This window comes from Stenella coeruleoalba (genome assembly GCF_951394435.1).
Source record: "Stenella coeruleoalba genome assembly, chromosome: 14".
In the NCBI taxonomy this organism is placed as follows: Eukaryota; Metazoa; Chordata; class Mammalia; order Artiodactyla; family Delphinidae; genus Stenella; species Stenella coeruleoalba.
Genome location: NC_137160.1, coordinates 63038461 through 63062973, shown reverse-complemented (window position 1 = coordinate 63062973; position 24513 = coordinate 63038461). Strand labels below are relative to the sequence as shown.

Genomic DNA, 24513 nt, shown 5'->3' with positions numbered 1-24513 from the left:
GGAGGAAAGGCTGGGAACGGAGTCCCTGTTGGTTGGCCCCCGGGCCAATCGGAAGAGCGCTGATTTGGCGGGAGTCTTGACCGTCGCCGGGCTCGCGGGGTTTCTGCGCGAGCTAGGGTGGTGTCTAGCCGCGGTAGCCATGTTCGTGTCAGATTTCCGCAAGGAGTTCTACGAGGTGCTCCAGAGCCAGGTGAAGCCTTCTTTGGGCCCCGAGGCTTGGGGGAAGGGACGAGGGCCCGCGGCCGTGGGGGAGGGAGAGGCCGGGGTTCGGGGCGCCGCGCTCAGCCCTCTCTACCCCGACAGAGGGTCCTTCTTTTCGTGGCCTCGGACGTGGACGCTCTGTGCGCTTGCAAGATCCTTCAGGTGAGGCCCGCGGGCTGGGCGGGCGGGGGGCGCGGGGGAGGAGCGGGGCGAGGACCCGATCCCGGACGAGAGCTCGTCCTGGGGCGGGGACTCAGAAGGCTGCTTCCCTGGCGGGACGGCGTTGGGTAGGTTAGAGGGGAACTAGGTAAAAGGCAGGGATACTAGTTAGTATCTCTGTAGCAACCTGGACACAGAATGGTTGCATTCGAGAGATCCGTAGACCTGTGGCGGCTTCTCACGTGTGGGGTTTGAAGCGGAGGAATCTGACAGCCGAGGGCACAGTGGTGTCATAAGCGATTCTGGAGATACTCGATTCTTTAGCCTGTTAGGGAAGATCGTTGGTTCGGTTTTGAATATGGTGCAAGGTTTACATGAGCTTTGGTCAGAGGCCCTTGGGTCAGGAACTACTTCTCAGAAAACATAGAAAAACCATCAGCTTTTCAGTTTTCCTTTGGTGATTTTCAGCAAAGTTGACCAGATGATTCAGTGGACATTCATGTCCCCATCACCTACTTGCTGACATAAATATTTCACTAACCTTAGGTTATCACGTGTTGTTTGTCTCTCATCTTTTTTTTTTTTTTAAGTGCATTTCAAGGTAGATTGCAGACATCCTAGCTGCAATAGGTTTTGAAAAAAAATCTCTCTCCAGGCCCTGTTCCAGTGTGACCACGTGCAGTATACGCTGGTTCCAGTTTCTGGGTGGCAAGAACTTGAAACTGCATTTCTTGAGCATAAAGAACAGGTATGAGAGATGCATTTGAGAATATTTGGCTTTTTTTACTCAACTACAACTTCTTAACACTGAGCATTCTTTCTATGTATACAATAGCTTGCATGTATTTCTAACTACCGACTTTCTTCGGAAGAGAAAAGTGAGCTATATGTCCAGGTGACTTACCCTCAAATTGTGGAGACAAAATTGACAACAAAATAGAGATAGTGAATATGGACAGCCTCTAACTTTGAACTTGTGTTGCAGATACATTTCATCGTAAGGTGCTTGGAATTTGGCAGGTTGTTTTTTATATGGCCTTGTAAAAATTACTTTAGATTAGACTACTGTTTCATATTTATCTCTCCAAGAAAACATATCCAGGTTTCCAGCTTGAAATTCAGGAACATACCGTCTCCTTTTGACATTTAAGCAGTAGAGACCAGGCCTCCTCCCACCTCTGCATGGAGCTATAATGAGAGATGGGACATCTGAGACCCCACAGCCCCACAGGGAGAGACTGGAGTCTGGAAGAGGGTCCCTAGAGTTTCTGGCCACATCTAGGACTGTCTGGCAGAAATAAGTCCTCACCCGGTGCTCCTGTCATCATGAGAGGGACCTCTGCCAGTTCAATATTTATAAGGAAAGGGTTTTCTATAGTGATAGGATGTAATTAAAGGGTTAACTTAATATTTAGGTGCTTGTTAAGTGTGGCCTACCTAGGACTTGATAGAAATTTAATCCTGTGCCATGCTACTAGCACAGAAAGGCAATTTGTCACAGTAGAGTGACAGATCAGAAGAGACCCGGTTATGCATTTGAACTCTTGGTCCATCCACATCACCTTCTTGACCCCAAGCCTGAGACTCGGGCACACTTATCCTCTGCCTGCTCCTCGTTGAAGCCAGGACAGGCATGGAACCCACCTCACAATGTCGCGGTGGAAATGAAATGGTATATGGAGTTGTTAAAGCACTTGCACAGGCCAGCTGTGGCCGTGTTTGGAGCCCCTCACTGTCAGCGCCTCGCCATGCGTCAGGGGCTGCGTGTCTCAGCAGGACTCGGGCCTAGTGCTGAAGACAAACGGCCTCCCCCACGCGCTTACTCACAGGGTCCCCGTCCTTTTCTCAGTTCCACTATTTTATCCTCATAAACTGTGGTGCTAACGTGGACCTGTTGGATATCCTTCAACCCGATGAAGACACCGTATTTTTCGTGTGTGACACTCACAGGCCAGTCAATGTCGTGAACGTGTACAATGATGCCCAGGTAAGCCGGCCTTCGGGGCCCATGTCTCCCCTGAGTTCTCCTGTCCGTCTGTCTGTTCCCTTTTATGCTGCGGACAATGTGATGCCTGGTGTTCTTGACAAGGCCCGTGTCCACCTCCCCTATAAGAGCTGGAGCAGCCTGAGGACAGAACCTGGTCTTGTCCATCTTTGATGAGAAACATGGCACCTAACCTTGGAGGTGCTCAGAGGGTGTGTATGGAATTCGCTTGTCCTGGAAGGTGTAGGGACCAGAACCTGCCCTGAGTCTGCACTCCAAGCTCAGGCCAGCCCAGCCTTATTGAATATTGGGGGACCTCAGAGGTACCTCCCCTATAAATGGGGCTAGGATGCACTCTGCCCATCCAGGGTGGTGTGGGGACCAGCAGGACAGTGGTGCGAGGCTGCTGTGAGCCTGCCATGGCTCTGTCACACGTGCTCTTTGACCTGTCAGCAGTGGGCATGCATCCACAGTAACAAAGCATCAGCCCTGAAACTCTCACGTGAAGGGCCTCTTCTAGAGACAGGAGCTTTGCTCACTTCAAGGTCACCGATCTCCGTGTCCTCTGTCAAAGGCTGAGGTACAAGGCATTCGTTTTGTTGGCTGAGTATGTGGCCTAAGAGGAAGTTTTTTTCCAAACTTAATGACTGTAGGTAGTTTTCAAATTCCCGTAGTTTCTGTGCACTGAATAGCATGCAGATTCCAGCGGCTCGCTGTGGCCAATCGAGAAATAAGACTGCGAGAGAAAACGTGATGGATAGTTTTCCATGAATGACAGAGGAGATTGATTGCTTTTTGTTTTAATCTTAGATCAAACTGCTCATTAAACAAGATGATGACCTTGAAGTTCCCGCCTATGACGACATTTTTAGGGATGAAGAGGAGGATAAAGAACATTCGGGAAACGAAAGTGACGAGGGGTCAGAGCCTTCCGAGAAGCGCGCACGGGTGGAGGAGGTGGGTTTGGGCCTCTCAACACGGTCTTGAGGAAATGACCACTCCCCGAGGTCAGGGGTCAGCCCGGAGCCTGTGGGCCCAGGCAGAGATGGGAGGCAGCAGGTGTGGGTGCCAACTCTGTGCTCTGCCATCCCCTGGCTGTGTGGCCTCAGGCAGGTTTCTGGACTTCTCTGAGCTGTAGCATCCAGCACTGGTGGCTTCTGCGAGATGTGGAATTACAGGTGGGAGGCGCTGCTCCCCCCACACAAGGGATGAGATTATTCTAGTGCTCGGTGTTGTAAGGAAGCTAATGCCCTCTGGCCCCTGGTCCTTGGTGTGCAGGCTGAGATTTGCCTCTGGAATGTTTGGGGTCCTCCCTTCATCCTTGGCCTGACCAGAGCCTTGGGAGGAGCCCTTCAGGGCCATGTTTGGGATGTTCTGGACACTGTCCATCTGGGGGGGGTGTCCTGCTTCCTCACCTGCCTGCTATTTCTAGAGTCTTGGATCGTCTGATTGGGACCTCTCAGACCCACTCTGAGATTTCTTTCCTCTTGCCTGGCTCTTTATCTGTTCTATTTTCCAGCCAACTTTTAGTCTTTATCTTCTAATCCTTGATTTTTTAGAGCTCTTTCTTTTTATTATATAGGTTCCAGGTGTACAGCATTATAATCCAACATCTGTGTACACTGCAAAGTGCTCACCACCATGAGCCTAGTTATCATCTACCACCATATGCTGGATCCTGATCCCCTTCACCCATGTCCTCCACCCACCAAGCCCCCTCCCCTCTGGTAACAAATCTCTGTATCTATGAGTTTATTTTTGTTTGTTCATTTATTTTGTTTTGTTAGATTCCATGTGTGAGTAAAATAATATGGTATTTTATTTTATTTTTTATTTTTCTCCATCTCAGTTCACTTAGCATAATACTTCAAGGGTCTATCTATGTTGTCACAGTGGCAGAATTCCATTTTGTTTTCTTTTTTTACGGCTGAGTGGTATTCTATTGTATATACACACCACATCTTCTTTATTCATTCATCTGTCGACAGACACTGAAGTTGCTTCCATGTCTTGGGTATTGTAAACAGTGCTGCAATGAACATTGGGGTACATGTATCTTTTTGAATTAGTGTTTTTGTTTTTTTCAGATATATGCCCAGGAGTGGAGTTGCTGGGTCATATGGTAGCTCTATTTTTAGTTTTTGAGGAACCTCCGTACTGTTCTCCATAGTGGCTGCACCAATTTAGTTCCCAACGACAGTGTTGGAGGGTTACCTTTTCTCCACATCCTAACGACATGTGTTATTTGTGGTCTTTTTGATACTAACCATTCTGACAGCCGTGGGGTGATATCATTGTGGTTTTGAATTGCAGTTCCCTGATGATTAGTGCTGTTGAGCATCTTTTCGTGTGCCTGTTGGCCATCTGTATGTTTTCTTTGGAGAAATGTCTATTTAGGTCTTCTGCCCAGTTTTTGATTGGATTGTTTGGGTTTTTTTTGATACTGAGCTGTCTGAGCCCTCCTGATCAGCCCTGGAGTTCCACAGCCACGAGGGGAGGGGACAGGACTCCACTGTGCGTCGTGGGGAGGGTCAAAGAATTCTTGGGCCCTGGGGGTTTTGTTAGTCAGCTTTACTAAGGTATAACTTCTACTCAATAAAATTCACCGGGTGTACAGTTCACTGAGATTTGACAAATGTATAAAGCCATGTGACCCCCACCACATCATAATAGAGAACAGTTCTATCATCCCCCAGAAGTTCCCTCATCAGGACCATGACTTGCCTTTTTAAATTAAACTTTGAACTTTGAGATCATTGTAGATTCACATGCAGATGTAAGAAATGAGTTGAAATCACTTACATACATTGCCCAGTTTCCCCCAGTGGTGACATATTGCAACACTATGGCACAACATCACAACCACTGAAATAGTCAAGACACAGGACATTTCCGTCACCACAAGGACCCCTCCTGTGGCCCTTTTATAGCCACACCACTTCCCTCCTGCCCCCACCCCCTCCTTAGCTCCTGGCCACAACTATACTCTTCTTCATTTCTATAATTTTGTCCTTTCAAGAATTATATAAATGGAATCATATAGTAAATAACCTTTGGGGATTGGCTTTTTCACTCAGCATAATTCCCTGGAGGTTCAGCCAGGCCTTGGGGTGTATCAGGTTGGTTCCCTTTAGTTACTGAGTATGTTCCATGGTGTGGACCGGCCTCAGTTTAGCCAGTTACTCACTGACAGACATCTGGGCTGTCTCCAGTTTCTGGCTATTGTGAATAGAGCTGCTATAAATATTTGTGTGCAGATTTGTATGTATGAACACGAGTCTTCGTTTCCCTGGTATGAATGACCAAGCGTGCATTTGCTGGGTTGTGTGGTAGTTATGTGTTCAGTTTTTTAAGAAGCTGCCAACCTTTCCCAGAGCGGCTGTGCCATTTTACATTCCAACCAACAATCTACAACTGACCCAGCTTCTCGCGTTACCACTAGGTAAGGAAGCTCCAGGCTCCCTGCCTGGCCTCTGACTCTACCCTGGCGAGGGTGTAGGGAGTGCACAGGTAGAAGGAGGAGGTGTTACAGATGGGAGGTATTCATCGGGGGAGGCTGGGCTCCATGCGGCCTGCGCTGGGCTGGAGGGGGTGGTCCTGGAGTCAAGCACTTATCCTCTAAAAGTTTCCTGTCTTCCGAGGCTGTTCCTTCATGGTTCTTTGGCTTTTGTTGGGGAGTTTTTTCTTCGTACCTGTTGGTGTTTCCAAGTGGCCGGCTTCTTCAGCTCCAAATCTGGGATATATGAACAAAAAAGAAAATCCAGGGAACTCATGCTGTGACATCCCTCAGGTCCCAGGATCCCTGGCTGGTCAGCCTTCCTCTTCACCTTTCAGAATCTTTTTTTTTTTTATAATATGTGATGTTGGTGTTTTTAAGTATATTTAATGAATGTATAGAGAAAAATACACGTACACCATCTTTCCAGAAGCGAGTTTTTAAAACTGCCGTCCCCCCACCCCCTTGCCTTTGTTGTGGGAACTGAATGAGGTTGTGCCTGTGAGATCAGAATAGTCGCTGGAAACGGTGGGGTCTGGATGTAGAAGTGTGAGCTCTTTTTAATCTGGTGGGAAAGCCAGCAGGAGGCAGTGGCGGGCTCTTGGTGGATTGCTCCGTGCTGGGATGAAGGACTCGGGGTGTGGCCTGAGCAGGTTCTGGCAGGGTGGTGGGGGGGGGGGGGCGGCGGCCAACCACATCCACGCACCCGCAGTGCTGATGGGCCAGAGGGCCCAGCTGCCCCCTCAGCGCCTCCCTCCCCAGGAGCAGGCTTCGTGCCCTGTGCCTTCTGCCAGATCAGAACCTTCTCTGGCTGTGGGGTGAGTTCCTGGCTCCTTTGCACAACCATTTGTTCTCTTTGTCGTGGATCAGGAGATCGCGGAGCAAACCTTGAAGAGGAGGAAGCGAAGAGAATGGGAGGCTCGGAGGTGAGGCTGCGTCCAGCAGCGGGATAGCGGGTCAGCGATGCCCCTTTCTTTTCTATTTGAGGATCACATGTTCGGTTTAGAGCCTCTGCGCCAGTGTCTGCAGGATTGAGCGGGTGGCCCTGCACTGGGGAGGAGCTCAGGGCCCCTCTGTCTCGCCCTCTGGTCCCACAAAGGCCGGGCCTGGCCTGAAGGTCTCCCAAGCACATGCCATCCATTAGGGGTGAGGGCCCTGGTCCTTTGTTTTCATAGTTTTCTAAATGTAGATACTTTTATTTACAAATTCAAGAGATGGCAATTGTGTAAAACTTTTCATAGGAAAAAAGTATGAAAAGGAAACTAAGTTACACACACCTTCTCTTCCTGTTGCAAATTAAAAAACAAGTGCTTTAAAATGAAAACATTGGAGAGGTTATTCTAGCTTGAGGCAAACTGTGGAGCAGTGCTCTAGAGCTGGGAATTCCTTGCTAAACACAGTCCTTGGAGGTCTAGCAGGGTCTGAGTACCCAGCCCCCGTCCTGCTGTGCCCCCAGCCAACCCCCGTGGAAGGACAGTGTAAAACCATTTCAGGAAGTGTAAGGAAAGAAAACTGAATATAACCCACTTTCACTAATAGGAAGAGATTCTGGCTTTGGGTTGATTTTCCTGGGTTATCTGTACTTGTGCACATTTTACATAATCACACCTAATTTTGCATTTTTCCTCTTAATAGGATCATAGTTCTGATGGTTCCAAAAGACTTTATCAACTGCCCAGTGCTCAACTGGCCGGTTCCCCTTCTTTGTGAACTGGAGGCTGGGTCCAGCATCCTCCTGTGACACATAGGCTGCACGCAGAGCCCGTCTTGTCTTGCTTTTTCCGTGAATTCCCTTCTGGGGATCATTTCTTGGGGGGGATTCTGGGGCTGTGCCATTTCACATATTCTGCAGCCACACGAGGTTTGAGCCCGTTTACTCCCTTCCCAGCCATTGTACGTCTACACTCCTTGAAGAGTCAATAAGTGAAAACAAACTATTTCAGTTGCGTTTCTTGGGTACCGTCCAGTTTTAGCATTTTTCCCAATATTTGTCTTCCTGTTCTGCTTCCTGTTGAAGACCCGCGTTTTGTGTCATTACAGAAGAGACATACTCTTTGACTACGAGCAGTACGAATATCATGGGACATCGGTAAGTACAGATAGGTGGGATCCTGGTCACGTTTGGACTCTAGGGGTCACTGTCCTAAAACAGGAGGAGGAATGAGCACAGGTTTTAGAGCCACGAAGGCCTGGTATGAATTCCAGCCCCACAGCTTCCTCTTTGTGATCTTGGGCAGGGGATGCAGCTTCTCTGAGCCTCTCCTCCTCAGTAAAAGGAAGAGAGCAGCCCTCACTCCAGAGGCAGTTGTTGGGACAGTTCCTTTTACCTAGAGGTACTCAAGGAACAGCAGCTATTATTTCTGTTCATGATCAAAAGTACAGAACAAGGGAGTTCCCTGGCGGTCCAGTGGTTAGGACTTGGCGCTCTTACTGCCAGGGGTCTGGGTTTGAACTAACATCCTGCATGCTGCGTGGCCAAAAAAAAAAAGTGCAGAACAGGTCTGTTAGTCTCTGTGCAAGAAGGTAGAACTCTGGACTTACACAGGCCCACCAGCATATGTGTTCCAGGAAGAGTTTCGTACAGAAAACCCAGTGTGTCGACTCTGGCATCACTGAGCAGAGCTCAGGGCCTTGAGGACCCCTAGAAAATAAGTTTCCAGTAAAGCATCCTGTGTTTAGCATTAGAATTTGGCTCTGGGGCCTTGGACCCTGAGCACAGATCTCCAGAGCCCCTTTTCTGGTCAAGGCCCCGTTGCCCTTTGTGGGATCATCTCTCTGCCCTGGCAAGTGGAGGATCCTAAGCCGCAGGAGGGGTGGGTGGTGTGGGCAGCAACGGATGCCCAGCTCCTCAGATGCTGGACATTCCCGCGGAAACCAGTCTCCTTGGCGCTGTTGAAGGAAGCCCAACGTCTCAGGGCAAACGGGATTTAGAGTCTTCTGGTCAGACCCTGATCCTCCCATCTCCTGCCAGGACCCAGCCCATCTGCTCATGGGAGCTGGATACTTCATCCACAGACAGCCCTGTGGGAAAGACCCTGCTCGCATGGTCCCAGGGCCCCGGGCAGCACGATCCTGACCTTGCCGTGAGCATGGCTGCCCGACCTTAAGCCTGTCTCTCTTGCAGTCGGCCATGGTGATGTTTGACCTGGCGTGGATGATGTCCAAGGACCTGAGCGACATGCTGTGGTGCGTGAGGCCCTCCTATGAGCAGCTGCATCCTCACAGCCAGGGCGGGTCCCCACTGCCAGGGGAGTGCCGGGTGCAGCCCCTTTCTGCACATGTGCAGGCCCTGGTCGTCTTCCTGACTGGGGCCCCCGGCTGCACACAGACTCCTGGGGGGACTGGGGAGTGTCATGGGGTGCCGAGGGTCTGAGGGAGGGGCCTGGGCCTCTCCACCCTTCCCAGCTGACCCGCCCAGCCTTGCTACCCAAATCAGTTTGAGCGTGAGGTTTGAACAAGGCTGCTGTCGCCAAGCATCTTTGCAACCCTGGCGGGGGGTAGTTCTGGGACAGGAGTAGCCGCTGGCCTGCCTCTGAGCCTGCTGCTGGGGCTTCCAGCGGGGGTGCGTGGCCCACTGCGCTCCTGAACGCGGGTTGATTTGGGGACTAAAGGCTCAGAGTCTAGCGAGGAGTGTGTGGGTCTGGCCTGCTTCACCCTCAGCATTCTGCTCTAGGTCCTGGTTTTCTCCTCTGCAAGGTGACGGTCTGTGCTGAGTCAGAGCCTCAGGACGGCCAGGGCAGGGCCAGGCACTGGCCACATCAAGGCCCAGAGGTGCCCTGTCGCCCTGAGCTGGCAAGGGTGGCGTGTGGCCAGGCGAGCCGGGACACAGGCGATGTGGGGCCTGCCGCTCTTGTCATAGGGGATCCCTGCTGGGAACCAAGAGCCCCACAGCAGTGACACCGCAATGGGAGCCTTGGAACCTCTTCACCCGCAGGGCGGGACCGCTGGTCCAGCGGAGTGTCTGGGTCAGGCCACGCTGGCAGGACATGCCTGTGAGTGCCGCCCACCCATTCACGGCTCCATTCCTCTCCTTCCAGGTGGGCCATTGTTGGACTAACAGACCAGTGGGTGCAAGACAAGATCACCCAGTAAGGATGCGCTCCCCCGGGCTGTCTGAGGTCGACCGCAGCCGGGTTTGCAGTGGTGGGCTGGGGGCAGCGTCCCTGCGGCGCCCTTTGAGGAGGGGCTGCCTTGGGCCTGGGTCCTTGTCAGGACTGGACCTCTAGTGCAGTCATGTGTGGCCTTGTGTGGATGCTTCATCCACCTCGGGGGCCCAGCAGGTGGAGCCTGAGATGAGCGGAGGGGCCCGGTCTCCCGGCTCTCATGTTGTCTGTTGACCCCTGTGCCCAGTGGACACAGGGCTGGGAGGAGGGGCCAGGGCCCCGAGGCCTGCCAGGGCAGGCAGGCGTGATCTCAAAGGTTGGGGGAAGGCTGGACAGGCCTGCAAGGAGGGCTGGTGTGGACCCGAACCCTTTTTGCCCTTGGTGGGTGGGCTTTGCTGTTCCTGTCTGTCTGACTCCAGGATGTAGACACCTGGGAGGGGCGGGGGAGCCGGTGCCCCTCTCATTCCTGCTGCTCTGGTGCCATCTGGTGGGAACTGTAACCCCATCCAAGGGCCCCGTGCCTGCCTCCTGGCACAGCCTCCGCCTGCCTGCACTGGTTGCAGAGGCCCCTGTGCCCCGGTAGCTGCCCCTCCCACCCTGCCCACTGGAGGGTCCCGAGTCTCACGGCCTGGGCCTAGCCTGCTCCCCTCCTGTGTTGCCGATGGTGTCAGGTGCACAACGCTGGGCACCATGCTGGCCTGGGTGGCCCCTCAAGTGGACCTGGACGGGGTCTGCCTTCTCCTGCTCTCCTCGCCAACACTTCCTGTGCTGGGCGTCTTGTCACTATGGGGTCTGTCCACTGACCGTGGCTGGCAGGTGGGCCATGGCACCCTCTGTGCCCACCCTAGGGGGCCTCAAATAAATGACGCGGGGCAGCTGCTGCCCAGGAGAGATTGCACAGGGGTGGCAGATGAGGCTAGAGCCTGGCCCTCGATTGCCTGCAGAGGCAGCAGGGGTCCTGGGCCCTGGACAGGAGGGGCGGAGGGGGCCCCAGGCTGCGTGCTGTCTTCCAGGATGAAGTACGTGACCGACGTGGGCATCCTGCAGCGGCATGTGTCCCGGCACAACCACCGGCATGAGGACGAGGAACATGCGCTCTCCGTCGACTGCATGCGCATCTCCTTCGAGTACGAGTATCCTCACGGCTCAGCCCTGCATCCCCGGGACGAGAGGCTCTGGGCAGAGGGCCCAGTGGGTGCAGCAGGAGTCCTGGACGTGGGCCCTGCCTGGCTCGTCCATGGCTTTGCCATGTTCAGGAGCATCACGTGTATCAGGGTGCATGGGTGCTGGGTGAACACAGGCAAGTGCACATGGGGCCACGGTGGTTCAGGCAGTTGAGAGGGTTCGCAGACTCCTGCCGAGCGGGCTGGGAAGCAGCAAGCAGATGCAATTAGAGAGTGACACTTCACGAGGAGGATGTGGCGCCACGAGGAGGATGTGGCGCCTCGAGGGGGCGACCCGGGCCAACGGGCCGGCTGCAGGGCTCAGGACAGGCTTGGTGAGGCCATGTCAGAGGGGAGACTCAGCTACCCTCAGGAGAGGGAGGGCTGCCTGGGCAATCCCATGGCCTTGCAAAAGCCCTGAGGTGAGCTCCAGGGAGGGGTTGGAGCTATGGACGGGTGCAGGTGGAGGAGCTGGTTCCTGGTACTTGAATGTCCCGGGGCTGCCGAATGGGGGGGATAGGCTGTGGCAGCTGTGACAGGGGTCTCGCTGCTTTGGTGGCGGGTAGAGCGATGGTAGGAGTGGGGCCGGCCTGTGCCTGCCCTGGAACAGCTGGGGACCAGTGAACATGGCTTGGACGGGTCAGGTGGGGGTGCCCACGACAAGTCTAGGAAGAGGTGCCGGGTGTGGGGCAGCCAAGCTCCGGGAGGGGGCGACCACCAGGAGCTGGGTCCTGACACGTGACGTCCAGGGACCGGGGTGCGCTGGGGGTGCGGGCAGGGAGGACAGTGGCCCCAGGGCCCAACCAGCAGGAGGGACATCAAGAGGACAGAGGCCGCCGCGTGCCCAGAGACCCTCGGCGTGGGCGAGGACCATCCTCTTAGCCACACTTGTGGCCCCAGGAGTGAGGAAGAGCCTGTCAAGGAGTGGAGTGAGGATGAGGCTTTGTTGAGGGGATCCCAGCACAGGCCCAGGCAGGTGGAGCCCGCGGGGAGCGGGTGGGAGGCCAGCCTGAACTGGCGACGCCCAGTGGTGCCTCCCAAGTCCTGTGTGGCCACAGGGGCCCCCGGATAAGGCTGTGTGTCCACATCTCCCAAGCTGTCTGGGTCATGTTAAACTAAGGTCGAAGAGCTCCAGGTTCCCGGGGGGGCTGACTGGTTATACAGGTGGTGGTCCCAGGGCGGGGGCCTGGGTCACTATGCAGCCACAGCTCCTTGACCGCGGGCCCAGCCTCCGCCTGGCGCTCTATCAGCACTGGTCCCTCCACGACAGCCTGTGTAACACGTGCTACACCGCGGCCAGATTCAAGCTCTGGTCTCTTCACGGGCAGAAGCGGCTGCAGGAGTTCCTCGCGGATGTGGGGTGAGTGAGCGCCGAGGCCTGCCCCCCATGGCCCCCCTCCCCTGGGGGAAAGCCCCCACTCCTGCTCTATCCCACATTCCTCACTCGATCCCAGAATCTGGTCTGAAGGCCAGGCCGGGACATCAGCCGTGGCATCACGCCTCCTGTGACTGGTGCTCCTCCTTCCCAGTCTCCCCCTGAAACAGGTGAAGCAGAAGTTTCAGTCCATGGACGTCTCCTTGAAGGAGAATTTGCGGGAGATGATTGAAGAGTCTGCCAATAAATTTGGGTAAACACATGTTTCTCTGGATTAAGCTTTGTCAAGGTTTCAGCTTTAATCACATTCTAAAAATAATGCAGAAAACAACGCATAGATGATTGTGACCTGACTAGCCTTCCCTGAAGTTTTTAGTTCTCTTTGGGTTAAAATTAGGATTTAAGGTGCCTGAAAAGTGTAGAATCCTTACATCCTGGGGCCGAGGTGCAGACCTTTGAGGTCAACATGGACTGTCCATCACTGGACCCTGGAAGGGCCCACTGGGGCCAGGTTCAGGCGAGCTCTGCCCAACCGGGTCTTCTGACGCTGCTGGAGGGACACGGGCCTGGCTGCTCCTGGCGCCCTGGGGCGCAGGCAGGAGAGGACCACACCCACATCCCCGTACCCACCCCCTGACACACACACACACAGCTAGCTCATGCCCTGCCCTGACGGGCTGACAGCTTTGTACCGGGTGCTCAGCACCCTGGTTGAAGGCTGGTGTGTCGGCCTCCTGACTCCGTCCATTCTCTGACGGGAATGGCTAGCTGCAAGCATCAATGGGGGCTGGGGAGGGAGCATTAGTGCTGGCCTGGCCTGTGTGAGAGCTCACCCCAACTCGAGGACACTTCGGCCACGTGCAGAACGACAGCCGTGTCACTTCCTCCCGTTGCAGCATGAAGGACATGCGCATCCAGACTTTCAGCATCCATTTTGGCTTCAAGCATAAGTTCCTGGCCAGTGATGTGGTCTTTGCCACCATGTCGCTAATGGAGAGCCCCGAGAAAGACGGCTCTGGGACGGATAACTTCATCCAGGCTCTGGACAGTCTCTCCAGGTAGTGGGCCTGGCCGTGGGCCCCCATCCCCACCGGCCACTCGGCCCTCAGCCCTACACTGCCAGGGAGGCAGGTCACAGGGCCCCCAGGCATGGGGGTGACTGTGTCTGCAGGAATCCAGATCACAGTCCACCTGAGCTGGGGGCGCACGAGACACGTGCCCGTCTTCAGTATGTGTCATGTTCTTTGGAATCCTTTTCTTCTTTCTTTTTGATTTAAAAATTTTTCTTCTTTCTCACCTCCCATACCCCTTCAGGCATTATTGTTTATTCATTCCTGTGTTTCTTCTAGTTTAGTTTTCATTTCTCAATTATTTTTCTTTGACTTCTAATTTTTTCTTATCTCACTTCCTGAGATGTACTATTTTTTTTAATGTCTTTCAGCTTGTTTTGAAACAGAATATTACAGTTCTGGTCTTTTGGGGGCGTGTCTTTCTAGTTAACCTTCATTGTTGAGAGGGAGACTATCCTCCTTGTTCTTTTTCCTGATGATAACTGAGAGGATTTGATCGTTGCTCATTTTTTTGTGAGTTTAGTCTTCCTGACTTTTTCGGGGGAGGTATGGTTCACACAGCTTTTCCAGCTTCAGAGTGTTAGAAGTGGAGGCGCCTGCTTTCTGGGGTTTCCTGGTCCATTTCCAAGCACACTTTTTTAAACAGATTTGCTAAGCTATTATTCACATACTCTGTGGCTCACCCATTGTAAGTGTACAATTTAGTGGCTTTTAGTATATTCACAAGGTTGTGCAAACATCACCACTATCTAATTTTACGACATTTTTATTGCTCCAAAAAGAAACCCTGCTCCCCTCAGCCATCGCCTCCTAAATCTCCCATCTCCCCCAGCTCTTGGCAACCAATAACCTACTTTCTGTATCCATAGATTTGCTATTCTGGACATTTCATATCCATGGACTCAGACATTAAGTGATCCTTTATGGCCTTGCCTCTTCTGCTTAGAATAATGTCCTCAAGTTTTATCTGTGTTATAGCATGTGTCAGAATTTCCTTTCTTTTTATTGCAAATAATATTCTATCATAGGGATAGACCACATTTTATTTATCCATCATCAGTTGATGGACATTTGGGTAGTTTCCACCTTTTAACGGTGATGAAAAATGATGTTGTGAACACACGTGTGAGTTTTTGTGTGGACATGTTTTCCTCTCTCTTTGGTATATACCTGCGAGTGGAATTGCCTGCTCATGTGGTGATTCTGTGTGTCACCTTTTGTATAACTGCTGGACTGTTTTCCAAAACGTGGTTTCACCATTGTACATCCGCACCTGCAGTGTATGAGATTTTGAATTTCTCCATATCCTCACCAACACGTGTCACTGTCTGACTTTTTGATCGCAGCCATCCTAGGGGTATGACGTGGTCTCACTGTGGCCTTGATTTGCATTTCCCTAATGGTTAATGATGTTGAGCAGTTTTTCATGTGCTTATTGGTCATTTGCATATCCTGTTTGGAGAAATGTATGTCCTTTGTCTCTTTAAATTGGGTTGTCTTTTTTTTTTTTTTTTTGGTGGTACACAGGCCTCTCACTGTTGTGGCCTCTCCCGTTGCGGAACACAGGCTCTGGACGCACAGGCTCAGCGGCCATGGCTCACGGGCCTAGCTGCTCGGCGGCATGCGGGATCTTCCTGGACCGGGGCATGAACCCGTGTCCCCTGCATCAGCAGGCGGACTCTCAACCACTGCGCCACCTGGGAAGCCCAAATTGGGTTGTCTTTTAATGACTGAGTTGTAGGAACTGATTTGTATATTCCAAATATGTCTCTCAACATATACATGATTTGCTAGTATTTTCTCCCATCCTGTGGGTTGTCTTTTTACTTTCTTGATGTTCTTTGAAGCACATTTTTAATTTTGATGATGTTTGGGTTATCTATTTTTTCTTTTGTTTCTTTTGTTGTTGGTGTCATAGCTAAGAAACCATTGTCTAATCCAAGGTCACAAAGATTTACACCTCTGTTTTCTGTAAGAGTTTTATAGTTTTAGCCTTTATATTAGGTGTATGATTCACTTGAGGTTAATTTTTGTATCTGATGTGAGGAAGGGATCAGCTTAATTATTTTGCATATGGGCATCTGACTGTTCTAGCACCATTTGTTGAAAAGACTTCTTCTACCATTGAATTAATTTGGCACCCATGTTGAAAATCAGTTGACCATACATGTGGGAATTTATTTCTTGATTCTCACTTCTCTCCCACTGATCCATGTGTCTAACCTTATGCCAGTACCACACTGCTTTGATTACTGTAGTTTTGTAGCAGGTTTCGGCTATGCTGTGTTCCTTGAATTTTCACGTGGATTTTAGGATTAGTTTATTAATATCTGCAAAGAAGTCAGATTGCATTGAATCTATAGGTCAATTTGGGGAGTGTTGCCATGTTAACAATATTAAGTCTTCTAATCCATGAACATGGATGTTTTTCCATAGACTTAGATCCTCTTTAATTTCTTTCAACAGTGTTTTATAGTTCAGAGAATAAACTGTACACTTTTTAGTAGATTTATTTCTAAATATTTTATTCTTTTTGATGCTATTGTAAATCAACTTACTAATTTCATTTTTGGTTTGCTCATTGCTACTGCATAGAACTACAATCAGTTTTTGTATACTGATCTTGTCCTGCAAACTTGCAGAACTTGTTTATTAGTTCTGACAGTTTTTTAGTGGATTCTTCAGGATTTTCTATATATAGGATCATGTCACCTGCAGATGAAGATGGTTTTACTTCTTCTTTCCCAATCTAACTGCCTTTTATTTCATTTTCTTACTAATTGCCTGGCTAGAACCTCCATGACAATCCCAGTGTGTTTGATCAGTGCCTTTGCCTTCCTTTTCTGAATTGTCCTTCTCTTGCCCAGTTTCAGTTCCACTTGTAGCCATCTCTCCTTAGCAAGGGGCCCAGAGTGGAAAGGAGCTCTGGCTGGTACGGGGAGCTAGCCTGCTCCAGCCCCCGGGTGTTTGCCATGGCCCTCACACTCACCTTCTCTTGCGTGGCGCAAAAATCTTAAGTTTTGGCCACTGTCCCCAGTTGCCTGGAGTTTCACCTTTCTTAGGTCTCTGCTTCTCTGCTCCCTCCCACACGTCTGGTGGCCAGTTGAGGGTCTCTTCCCACCTGCCTATAGTTTGGGGTCTGTGGTGTTCCGCATTCTTTGTGTTGTAAATGTAGGTCCTAGGTCTTTGGTTTTGTAATGTAGTTGCTCTGTTTTTACCTAGAAATATGGAGAAATCAAAAAACTATACTGCCGACTGTTTCCGCCTCCTCTCAGAATTGATGGGCCAGTCTTAGCCATTGTCTGCTGACTTCCTGCTGTGACAAAAGAGCATTCATCCCATTTCTGTGCGCCTTCCCCTCCTGTTGGTACAGTTGTGCCACTATTTTTAGCTCCTTTGTAACCTTAACATACTTCGGTCTTGTTCTTTCACCAGCATCTCTTGTCTCCCTAGTTGGTAAGAAAAGGGTTTGGGCATCCTTCGTTTTCTCCTCCCCCATACCTCCCAGGATGTGAAAATACTTTCTCACGTTCAAGGTTAACAAAAGTGGGGTAGAGGACAGAATGTGAGTCATCTCATCTTTGGCTGTAGGTTGATTCTCAAAGATGAAGATCAATAAATAGTGTTACTTGGTTGCTCTAATAAAATATTCCAGAGTCACTAATGTGCGGTGATCCCATTCCTTTCTGGCTCAGCTCTTTGTTTTCCTGGGAGCTCTTCATTGCCTCCTTTATCATATCTGGTTTTCCCAGCTCTCATTCCCTGAGCCCCTTCTGTCCAGGAGAGCCTGGGGCTCTGTTCTCAGCTCCAGCTCCCTAGTCCTGCCACCCGCCGCCACCACTGGCGGCCCAGACTGTGCCACTGGGGTGGACCCAGCACATCTTGGGATCCTCATCTGTTTTTTTTACTCCCCCATTTTGCTAGAACATAATTCTTAAGCAACTTTTAAAGAAAGGGCACATGTGAGGTAAACATTCTGAGCTCTTGCACATCTAACAGTATCTTCTGCCCTCATCTGATTGCTGGTTTAGCTCGTGCAGAATTCAGGGTTGTTGCCTGTCTCCCAGCAGCCAGTGGTGTTGATGAGAAGTCTGAGCCATTTTGGTTTTTGTTTCTCTGTAAATGCACCCTCACCCCCACCAGAAGCTTTCGGAATCTTTTTTGATTCTCAGTGTTCCAGAATGTCTAGTTGTGTGTGGGGTGGATCTTGTTTCATGCATTAGACTGAGGTTTTGGGTGAGCCCTTTTAGTCTGAGGAAATGCTTTGATACTCTGCCTTTACTATTCCCCCCACACATATGTCTGTTTCTTAATCTTTCTAGACTTCCTGGAATGATTCTCTGTTTCTGATTTTTGCCTTATATTTTCCATGTGTTTGTCTTATTTGTGGTACGGAAGGTTTTCTTGACTTGGAGTGAATTTTTTATTTGTTGCAACCATTTTACTTTCCACAAATACTTCCTGGTTTCTGATCATTTTTCATAGCATCCTGTTCTTGGTTTACGAATGTATTGCCCAAATCTCTCTGAAGATACTAATTAGACTTCATTTTAAGCTTTCTTTTGGTCTCCAAATTATGTTTCCACTAGGGCTGGTTTTTCAGGCCACAGGCATTTCTCAAATGTCTGGTGGTCCTCCACATTCAAGGGGTTGGGGGGGGTGGGGAAGGCTGTGGAAGCCTGGCAAGCCTGCTGGCCGGAAGGCATCACTTCATCTTGGTGGGTGGGAAGCCCATGTGACACTTTGGGACCCTTACCTCCTGGGTGCAGAGGCTTTGCTCGAAGACCTAACTTCTCCATAGAGGGCTCATTTTAATGTGTTCAGAACGGAACCCTCCTTTGTGTGGGGGAAGGGTAAAAATCCATCTGTCTGGTGGCGGGATCCCTAGTGCCCCCCAAGCCTCTCCAGTCAGAGCCCTGCAGCACCTTCTAGGAGGCACCTCTGCTGGCTTCCAGTCTCTGGTCTTCTGATGCCAGCAGGAACCCACCCCCCCCGCACCTCTCCTGTCCATCGCTGTGGGCTTAGACACTTTTTATTCCTTCCTCTCACCGGAAAGGGAGCTGGGGAGGGAGGGAAGTGAACTGTTGGCTCCACAGCCCCTCTGACCCAGAAACCAGGTGTCCGGTCTGCGGCCAGTGATGGAGCCGTGCGCCTGCCATGTTTCAGGGGGAACCTGGACAAGCTGTATCGCGGCCTGGAGCTCGCCAAGCAGCAGCTGCGCGCCACACAGCAGACCATCGCCAGCTGCCTCTGCACCAACCTCATCATTTCCCAGGGGCCCTTCCTCTACTGCTCCCTCATGGAGGTCAGCTCCCCACAGACACGTCCCTAGCCCCGCCTGCTGGCCGCCCCCTGACCACCTACCCCCACTCCCTGCAGGGCACGCCAGACGTTATGCTGTTCTCCAGGCCAGCTGCCCTGAGCCTGCTCAGCAAGCACCTGCTGAAGTCCTTCGTGTGCTCGGTGAGGGTGGGAACACGGCAGCCGGGGGTGGGGGGCAGTGGCTGGTGCCAGACACTGGCCTTGGGGTGCGGGGGCTGCTCACCTGCCAGGGGCTGGCAGGTGCCTCCCTTTTCCTGAGCTGTGTTCCTCCGCTGAGCCCTGAACCCTCCACTTCCCACCAGCCCTCGTGCCATCACTCACCACCCAGGTCACTTGGACAAGTGGCGGGGCGGGGGGGGTGGGCCTCACAGAGCACGCAGGGCTGGGGCTCATGTTCAGTGCAGGCGGGGTGGGGCGGGGCGGGGGGTGCTGGGGAGGGCCTCCTGGAGGGGTGACAACTGTGTTAGGACCTAAAGGAGGTGAGGGAGGGAACAGCCAGGGGCACAGGAGGCTGGGGGCAAGCTGCGTGGGGACTTGAGTGTCTCTGGGAAGAGGGAGTCCCTGGAGGCTTTTGGGGAGCGAGGGACTGGGGCTCCTGGGCACTGTGACCGAGGTGCACTTCCCTCTGCAGACGAAGAACCGGCGCTGCAAGCTACTGCCCTTGGTGATGGCCGCCCCCCTGAGCGCGGAGCAGGGCACTGTAACCATGGTGGGCATCCCCCCAGAGACCGACAGCTCCGACAGAAAGAAGTGAGTCCTGGGGCCCGGGGCTATGGGGAGTCGGCCTCAATGCCAGGCCAGGGATGGCCTTTTCCACCATGAAGCAGGGTGGTGGGGCTTACACACGTGGGCTGCAGGGTGGGACAGCATCAAGCATGCACTGAGCAGGGTCAGAGTGCAGGGAGGTGCAGCAGGTAGGCAAGCCTGAGGGTGGCAGGGCAGTTGGGGCCTCATGCTGAAAGCCCAGGACAGACACCAGTGCACAGGGCTCACCGGTGAGGGCACGTCTCTGGGCTCCAGGTAACCTGGGTTCCTCCCTGTGAGTAGCCTGAGGCCTCTTGGGAGCTCCCACCCCAGCATGGGGTGGGGGGTGCAGGTGTGGTGTGGACGTCCAGCTTCCAGGCAAGGGCATCCAGCTCCCTGAGGAGGGCCGGCCAGGGTCAGACACACCCAGGATGGGCGGCGAGGTGCGTGGCCCTGCGGCCGCGGCAAAACCCTCAGCCCTCCCTGGGCCTGAACCCTCCTCTGAGGAGCAAACAGTTTGCACTGAAAATCTGGATCAGGTCTGGGTCTTACCCTGGGTCTGGATCGGTCCCAGCTCTGCCACTGTGAGCTTTGACCACCTTCTGCGTCTGCAAAGGCCATTGAGCCGTGAGTAGGGAGACAATGGCCTCTGAGACGAGTGCTTCCCTGCTGCCGGGCTGCTTTCCAAAGCTCCCTCGAGGGTCTCAGATCCAAAGTTACATGGGTGGGAGCCAGCCAGGGTTCCCGAGGCAGCACCGCAGCCGCCTGTGTCCTCACTCGGGCTGCCAGTCTGTGCATGGCTGGGCCAGTTGGCGGTGAGCTCGGTGGCCGCGCACAGTCTCCTGTGAGGGTGGCCGTGGAGGCTGGGAGCACTTGCCCTCCTCTGCCCGCCTTCTGCCCTCTGCTCTCCACGACAGGCACTGGAGCCCCTTCCCCACACTCCCACTGTCCCCACCAAACCTCCCTCGAGGCAGCTCCATCCAGGCTGCTCTCCGAGGAGCTCCTGTTCCCCCACCGCCCTGTGGGCCCCTCATCCCTGGTCCCACCTGCTGTGTGTGTCTAGGACCCCATCCCCACACGGCTCCACGGAACCTCTGCCTCTCACCTGCCCCAGCTGCCAGCACGGTGCCTGGGGGGGCACCAGGGGACACGCCCACCTGAGGGCTGAGAAGGGCTCACATGGGAGCAGTAGTGAGAGGCAGTGGCCGTCCAGAGAGTGGGCTGAGGCCTCGGGGCTGTGGCCAGTGAGGAGTCTGGTGTGTCCCTGGCGGGGAGGGTCCACTGCAGGCACAGCCCCCAATGTGCCTCTGTGTGTCCCCAGCTTTTTTGGCCGGGCGTTTGAGAAGGCGGCGGAGGGCACCAACTCCCGGACACTGCATAACCATTTCGATCTCTCAGGTAAGAGTCCGCTGCACTGAGGCCCTTTCAAGGTCAGTGCTGGCCTTGGAACCAGGGAAGTGCCGGGGGTGCCCTGCCAGCAGTCCTCTGGCCTCAGGCCCTGCACCCCATCTGGGCCCTGACAGGCATACCTGGCTCTGGCCTTAGGATCCAGCCCCTGAGATCACTTCACCAAGGAGCTTGGGGGTCTGGCCACCACTGTGCCCTGACGCTGCTGCATGGTGGCTTTGGGGGGGCCACACCTGTAGGCCACCGGATGCCAGTGTGGAACATGGCATGTTTGGCCATATTTACTTTCTGGTCTTCAGATGTGTGGCACTTTACCCCTGTGTTAGTGAGCCCCAGCTGCTGTAATAAAGCACCACAGAGTGGGGGGTTGAAATAACAGAAATGCATTTCTTACTGTTCTGGGGGCTGGAAGGTCAAGTGTCAGCAGGGCTGGTTCCTCCCAAGGCCTCTCCCCTAGGCATGTAGATGCCGTCGTCTCCCTGTGTCTCCACGTGGTCGTCCCTCTGTATGTCTGTGTCCTGATCTCTTCCTATAAGGTTACCAGTCAGACCGAATCAGGTCGCACCCTAGTGACCTCATGTGACCTGATCACCTCTGTAAAAGCCCACTGTCAGGTACACTCACGTTCTGAGGTGCCGGGATTAGGCTGTCACCATAGCAAGGTGGGCACCTTCAGCCCATAGCGCCCACCTCTCAGAAAGGACCTCTCACATCACCACTGATGCCTTAACGAGGACCAGTCTCTGAGGCCAAGACCCGCCTTCACCCCATTGCCTCTGGAGTCTAGAGCTGGCATCTTCCTGCCGGGCCGACTCAGGCTGTGGCTCCGTGGTGGGGGGACCCCTCCAGCAGCAGCCCCCCACTTCCTGTTTCATGCCTGAGACTGCAGACAGGCGGTGCTGGCCAGCCTGCAGGATGCCCCGGCTTCCCACATGGGGAAGACTAGAGGGCCGGGAGCTGCTGGCTTCCCCCAGGGGTGGGCGGCTTGCAGGGGGTGTGGAGGAAGTCGAGGCCTGAGGTACCCACAGCTTGCAGGGCCAGGCTGGCTGGTTTTGTCCTGTCTGATGAGGCCCCGTGCTTGTCTGAGGCTGATGGCCCCCAGAGATGGGTCAATTTGCACCATGTCCCCTTCTACGGAAGAGACACCAAAGCTGAGAGACTGGCCAGAACAGGATGGAAGGCCGCCTCCTGCCTGACCGCTCGGGTGGGAGGGAGGCCTCTCTGCCAGGGCTGTGGTGTTCAGAGTGTCACCGCTGGTCCCCTGGCTGCCCCGAGGGTCCTGCCCACAGACCACAGTCGCAGCTGCACCGACAGGGCAGCCAGGGAGGCCGGTTAAATAGGCCTCATGATCCAGAGCACCCCAGGCCACCAGGGAGCCAAGTGCGCCTTTGGAATGTGGTAGGGGGTTGTTGCCACTGGGGCGCCGGGCAGCGGGAGTCAACTTGGTACTTGGTGGCCTCCCCCAGCTCTGTCCCTGCTCCTCCCGTCCCAGTGATGTTTTCCTTTCATTACTTCAGTGATTGAGCTGAAAGCCGAGGACCGCAGCAAGTTCCTGGACGCACTCGTGTCCCTCCTGTCCTAGGGTGAGTCATGGGGGAGGGGTGCTGGTGGCTTCCCATGGCCCTGCCACAAAGCCCAGCTTCTACCTGGGTTTGAGGCCGGAGATGGGGTCCAGTGCCTGTTCCCAGGGACGCCTGTCCCCAGGCTGGTGGCAGGACCACAATGGGCCACTTTGAGGGATCTAATTTCATTAAGCTCCTGGGATCCCTTCAGAAGGAGCTGCGTTTACCCTCCTCTGATCACAAGGCGCCAGGTGTGGCCGGGAACGGGGGCTGCCCTCGCCCCAGCGTCAGGCCCTGGGCTGGAGCCCGCAGGGTGTCTATCTGGGCTCTCATGTGCTGGACTTCTGAGAAGGCCAAGCTGGTAGCAGCCACTCAGTGGGGAATTATAAACCATGGGCCCTATGTGAGCCTGGACGCCTGCGGCTGTCACTGTGACAGTGCAGCGCAACGCTCCCACCAGCGCTGTCCCCTGTGTCTCACACACCACCTCTTTCTCAAGGGCCCTCGGGAAATGGGCCGGGGACCTGCTCTGTCTAGTGACCCCTTCTCAGCCCAGGCCCCCAACAGCGGATGCCCTGCCCGGCATCTCCCTGACCCCTGGCTGGAGTCGCGGCTGTGTCACACGGGCCCTGTCCAGGCTCTGGTGTGGGGGGTCCCTCCTGCCGGCCCAGGGTCCTTCCTCCGTCCCCCGTCCCTGGTGAGCTGGGAGTGTGAGAGCCCTGGTGGGCTCTGCTGAGAATGGCCTAGGAGCCTCAGGGACCTCCCCCAGCCCCTCTCTCGGGGGGCACAGGGCTCTGGGGGCAGATTGGGTCTTATGTGACGTCTGTGGGGAGCCTCACCAGGCTGCCCCCCTGTCCTCATCTGAACTGGGGCTGACACCCCTTGAGTCTCAAGGGCTGGGCCTCAGCAAGGGCCTTTGTTGGGGGGGGAGGGTTAAATCAAAGGTTACAAATGGGGGTCTCGGGCAGTGGGGCTGGCATCTGAGGCAGACCCCTCCCTGCAGCCTGCTTGGTGATGATCCCAGGGCCATGTGCGAGCTGCCACCAAGACGGCACCAGGTGAGCCAGCCTGGGAGGGTGAGGGGCAGCGTGCTGGGGGCAGTGCCAAGGCTGGACAATCTGCCAGGCAGGGTCTGTAAGGGGAGGAGGTGCCAGGAGCCGTGTGGCCTAAGGTACTCAAGCAGACAGGACGGCGGGTGCTACCCACCACCTGTCAGTGGTGGGGCTGCTCAGAAGCAGCCGCTCAGCACAGCAGTGGGAAGGCCTGGGCAGTTTGTTTGACTTGGGGAACCATCAGAATTGTTTGAAATTTATTTTTTCTTTTCTCTTTTCCAGAGTTTGATTTCCTCAGAAGTGACCTCCTTCTCCTTATTTATGTTAACTAGCTTTTATTTAGATTGTAAGTTATGGACATAGTTTTAGATGCAGGGACAGTGTTTTTAATGGAATAAAATGATTATTTTAGGTTTGGTGCCCCAATCTTGGCTCTGGTCACAGGGCCAGGGCTTGGTTGTTCTCTGAGCCTTGTATGTCCACAGGGACCTTGATCCTGTGCCCTGGGCACCCCGATGCCCAGCAGGAAATCAGCATGGGGGGCAGCTTCCAGGCTCCCTGGACAGCAGTGGGCAGAGGCCAGGCCCCTCAGCACCTCCACTGACCACTTTGATGCCAGCCAGGACCTGGCTCGGTTCACCCTCCCACCACTTCCTCCTATCCACTGGCCTTGGCAGCATCTCAAGTCCACCCTCTTGATCATGTACCCCTCCCAGGCCCACCCTCCACGTCCATCATCTTACCCCCAGCACCTGCCTGTCCAGGCACCCCCACCTCTGGGCACATGGCAGACACCATCAGGCGAGTCAGGCAGGGATAGCAAGGGCGGGGCCCCAATTCAGGAAGGGAGGGGCTTGCTGAGGGGCCTTGGGGTC

At 53.8% G+C, this 24513-nt stretch overlaps 1 protein-coding gene across 1 annotated transcript; it reads left to right on the top strand.

The window, feature by feature from the left end:
* Positions 1–94: 94 nt before the first annotated feature.
* CDC45 (cell division cycle 45) lies at positions 95–24334 on the top strand. The gene is made up of 20 exons (XM_079943007.1): positions 95–190; positions 304–363; positions 1016–1108; positions 2210–2347; positions 3155–3301; positions 6711–6766; positions 7881–7929; positions 8965–9026; positions 9878–9928; positions 10957–11076; positions 12335–12466; positions 12636–12734; positions 13378–13539; positions 18718–18856; positions 18931–19014; positions 19505–19623; positions 20939–21015; positions 22542–22607; positions 23590–23644; positions 23921–24334. The coding sequence occupies exons 1-18, from the start codon at positions 140–142 to the stop codon at positions 22604–22606; spliced, it is 1704 nt and encodes a 567-aa protein (XP_079799133.1). The 5' UTR covers positions 95–139; the 3' UTR covers position 22607; positions 23590–23644; positions 23921–24334.
* Positions 24335–24513: the final 179 nt, after the last annotated feature.

Excerpts from the sequence above, each read along its gene's own strand:
- CDC45 (XM_079943007.1), top strand. The coding sequence starts at position 140 with ATGTTCGTGTCAGATTTCCGCAAGGAGTTCTACGAGGTGCTCCAGAGC. Across the intron at positions 18,857-18,930 it reads TCTACTGCTCCCTCATGGAG|GGCACGCCAGACGTTATGCT; the intron begins GTCAGCTCCCCA and ends CACTCCCTGCAG. Across the intron at positions 21,016-22,541 it reads TAACCATTTCGATCTCTCAG|TGATTGAGCTGAAAGCCGAG; the intron begins GTAAGAGTCCGC and ends TCATTACTTCAG.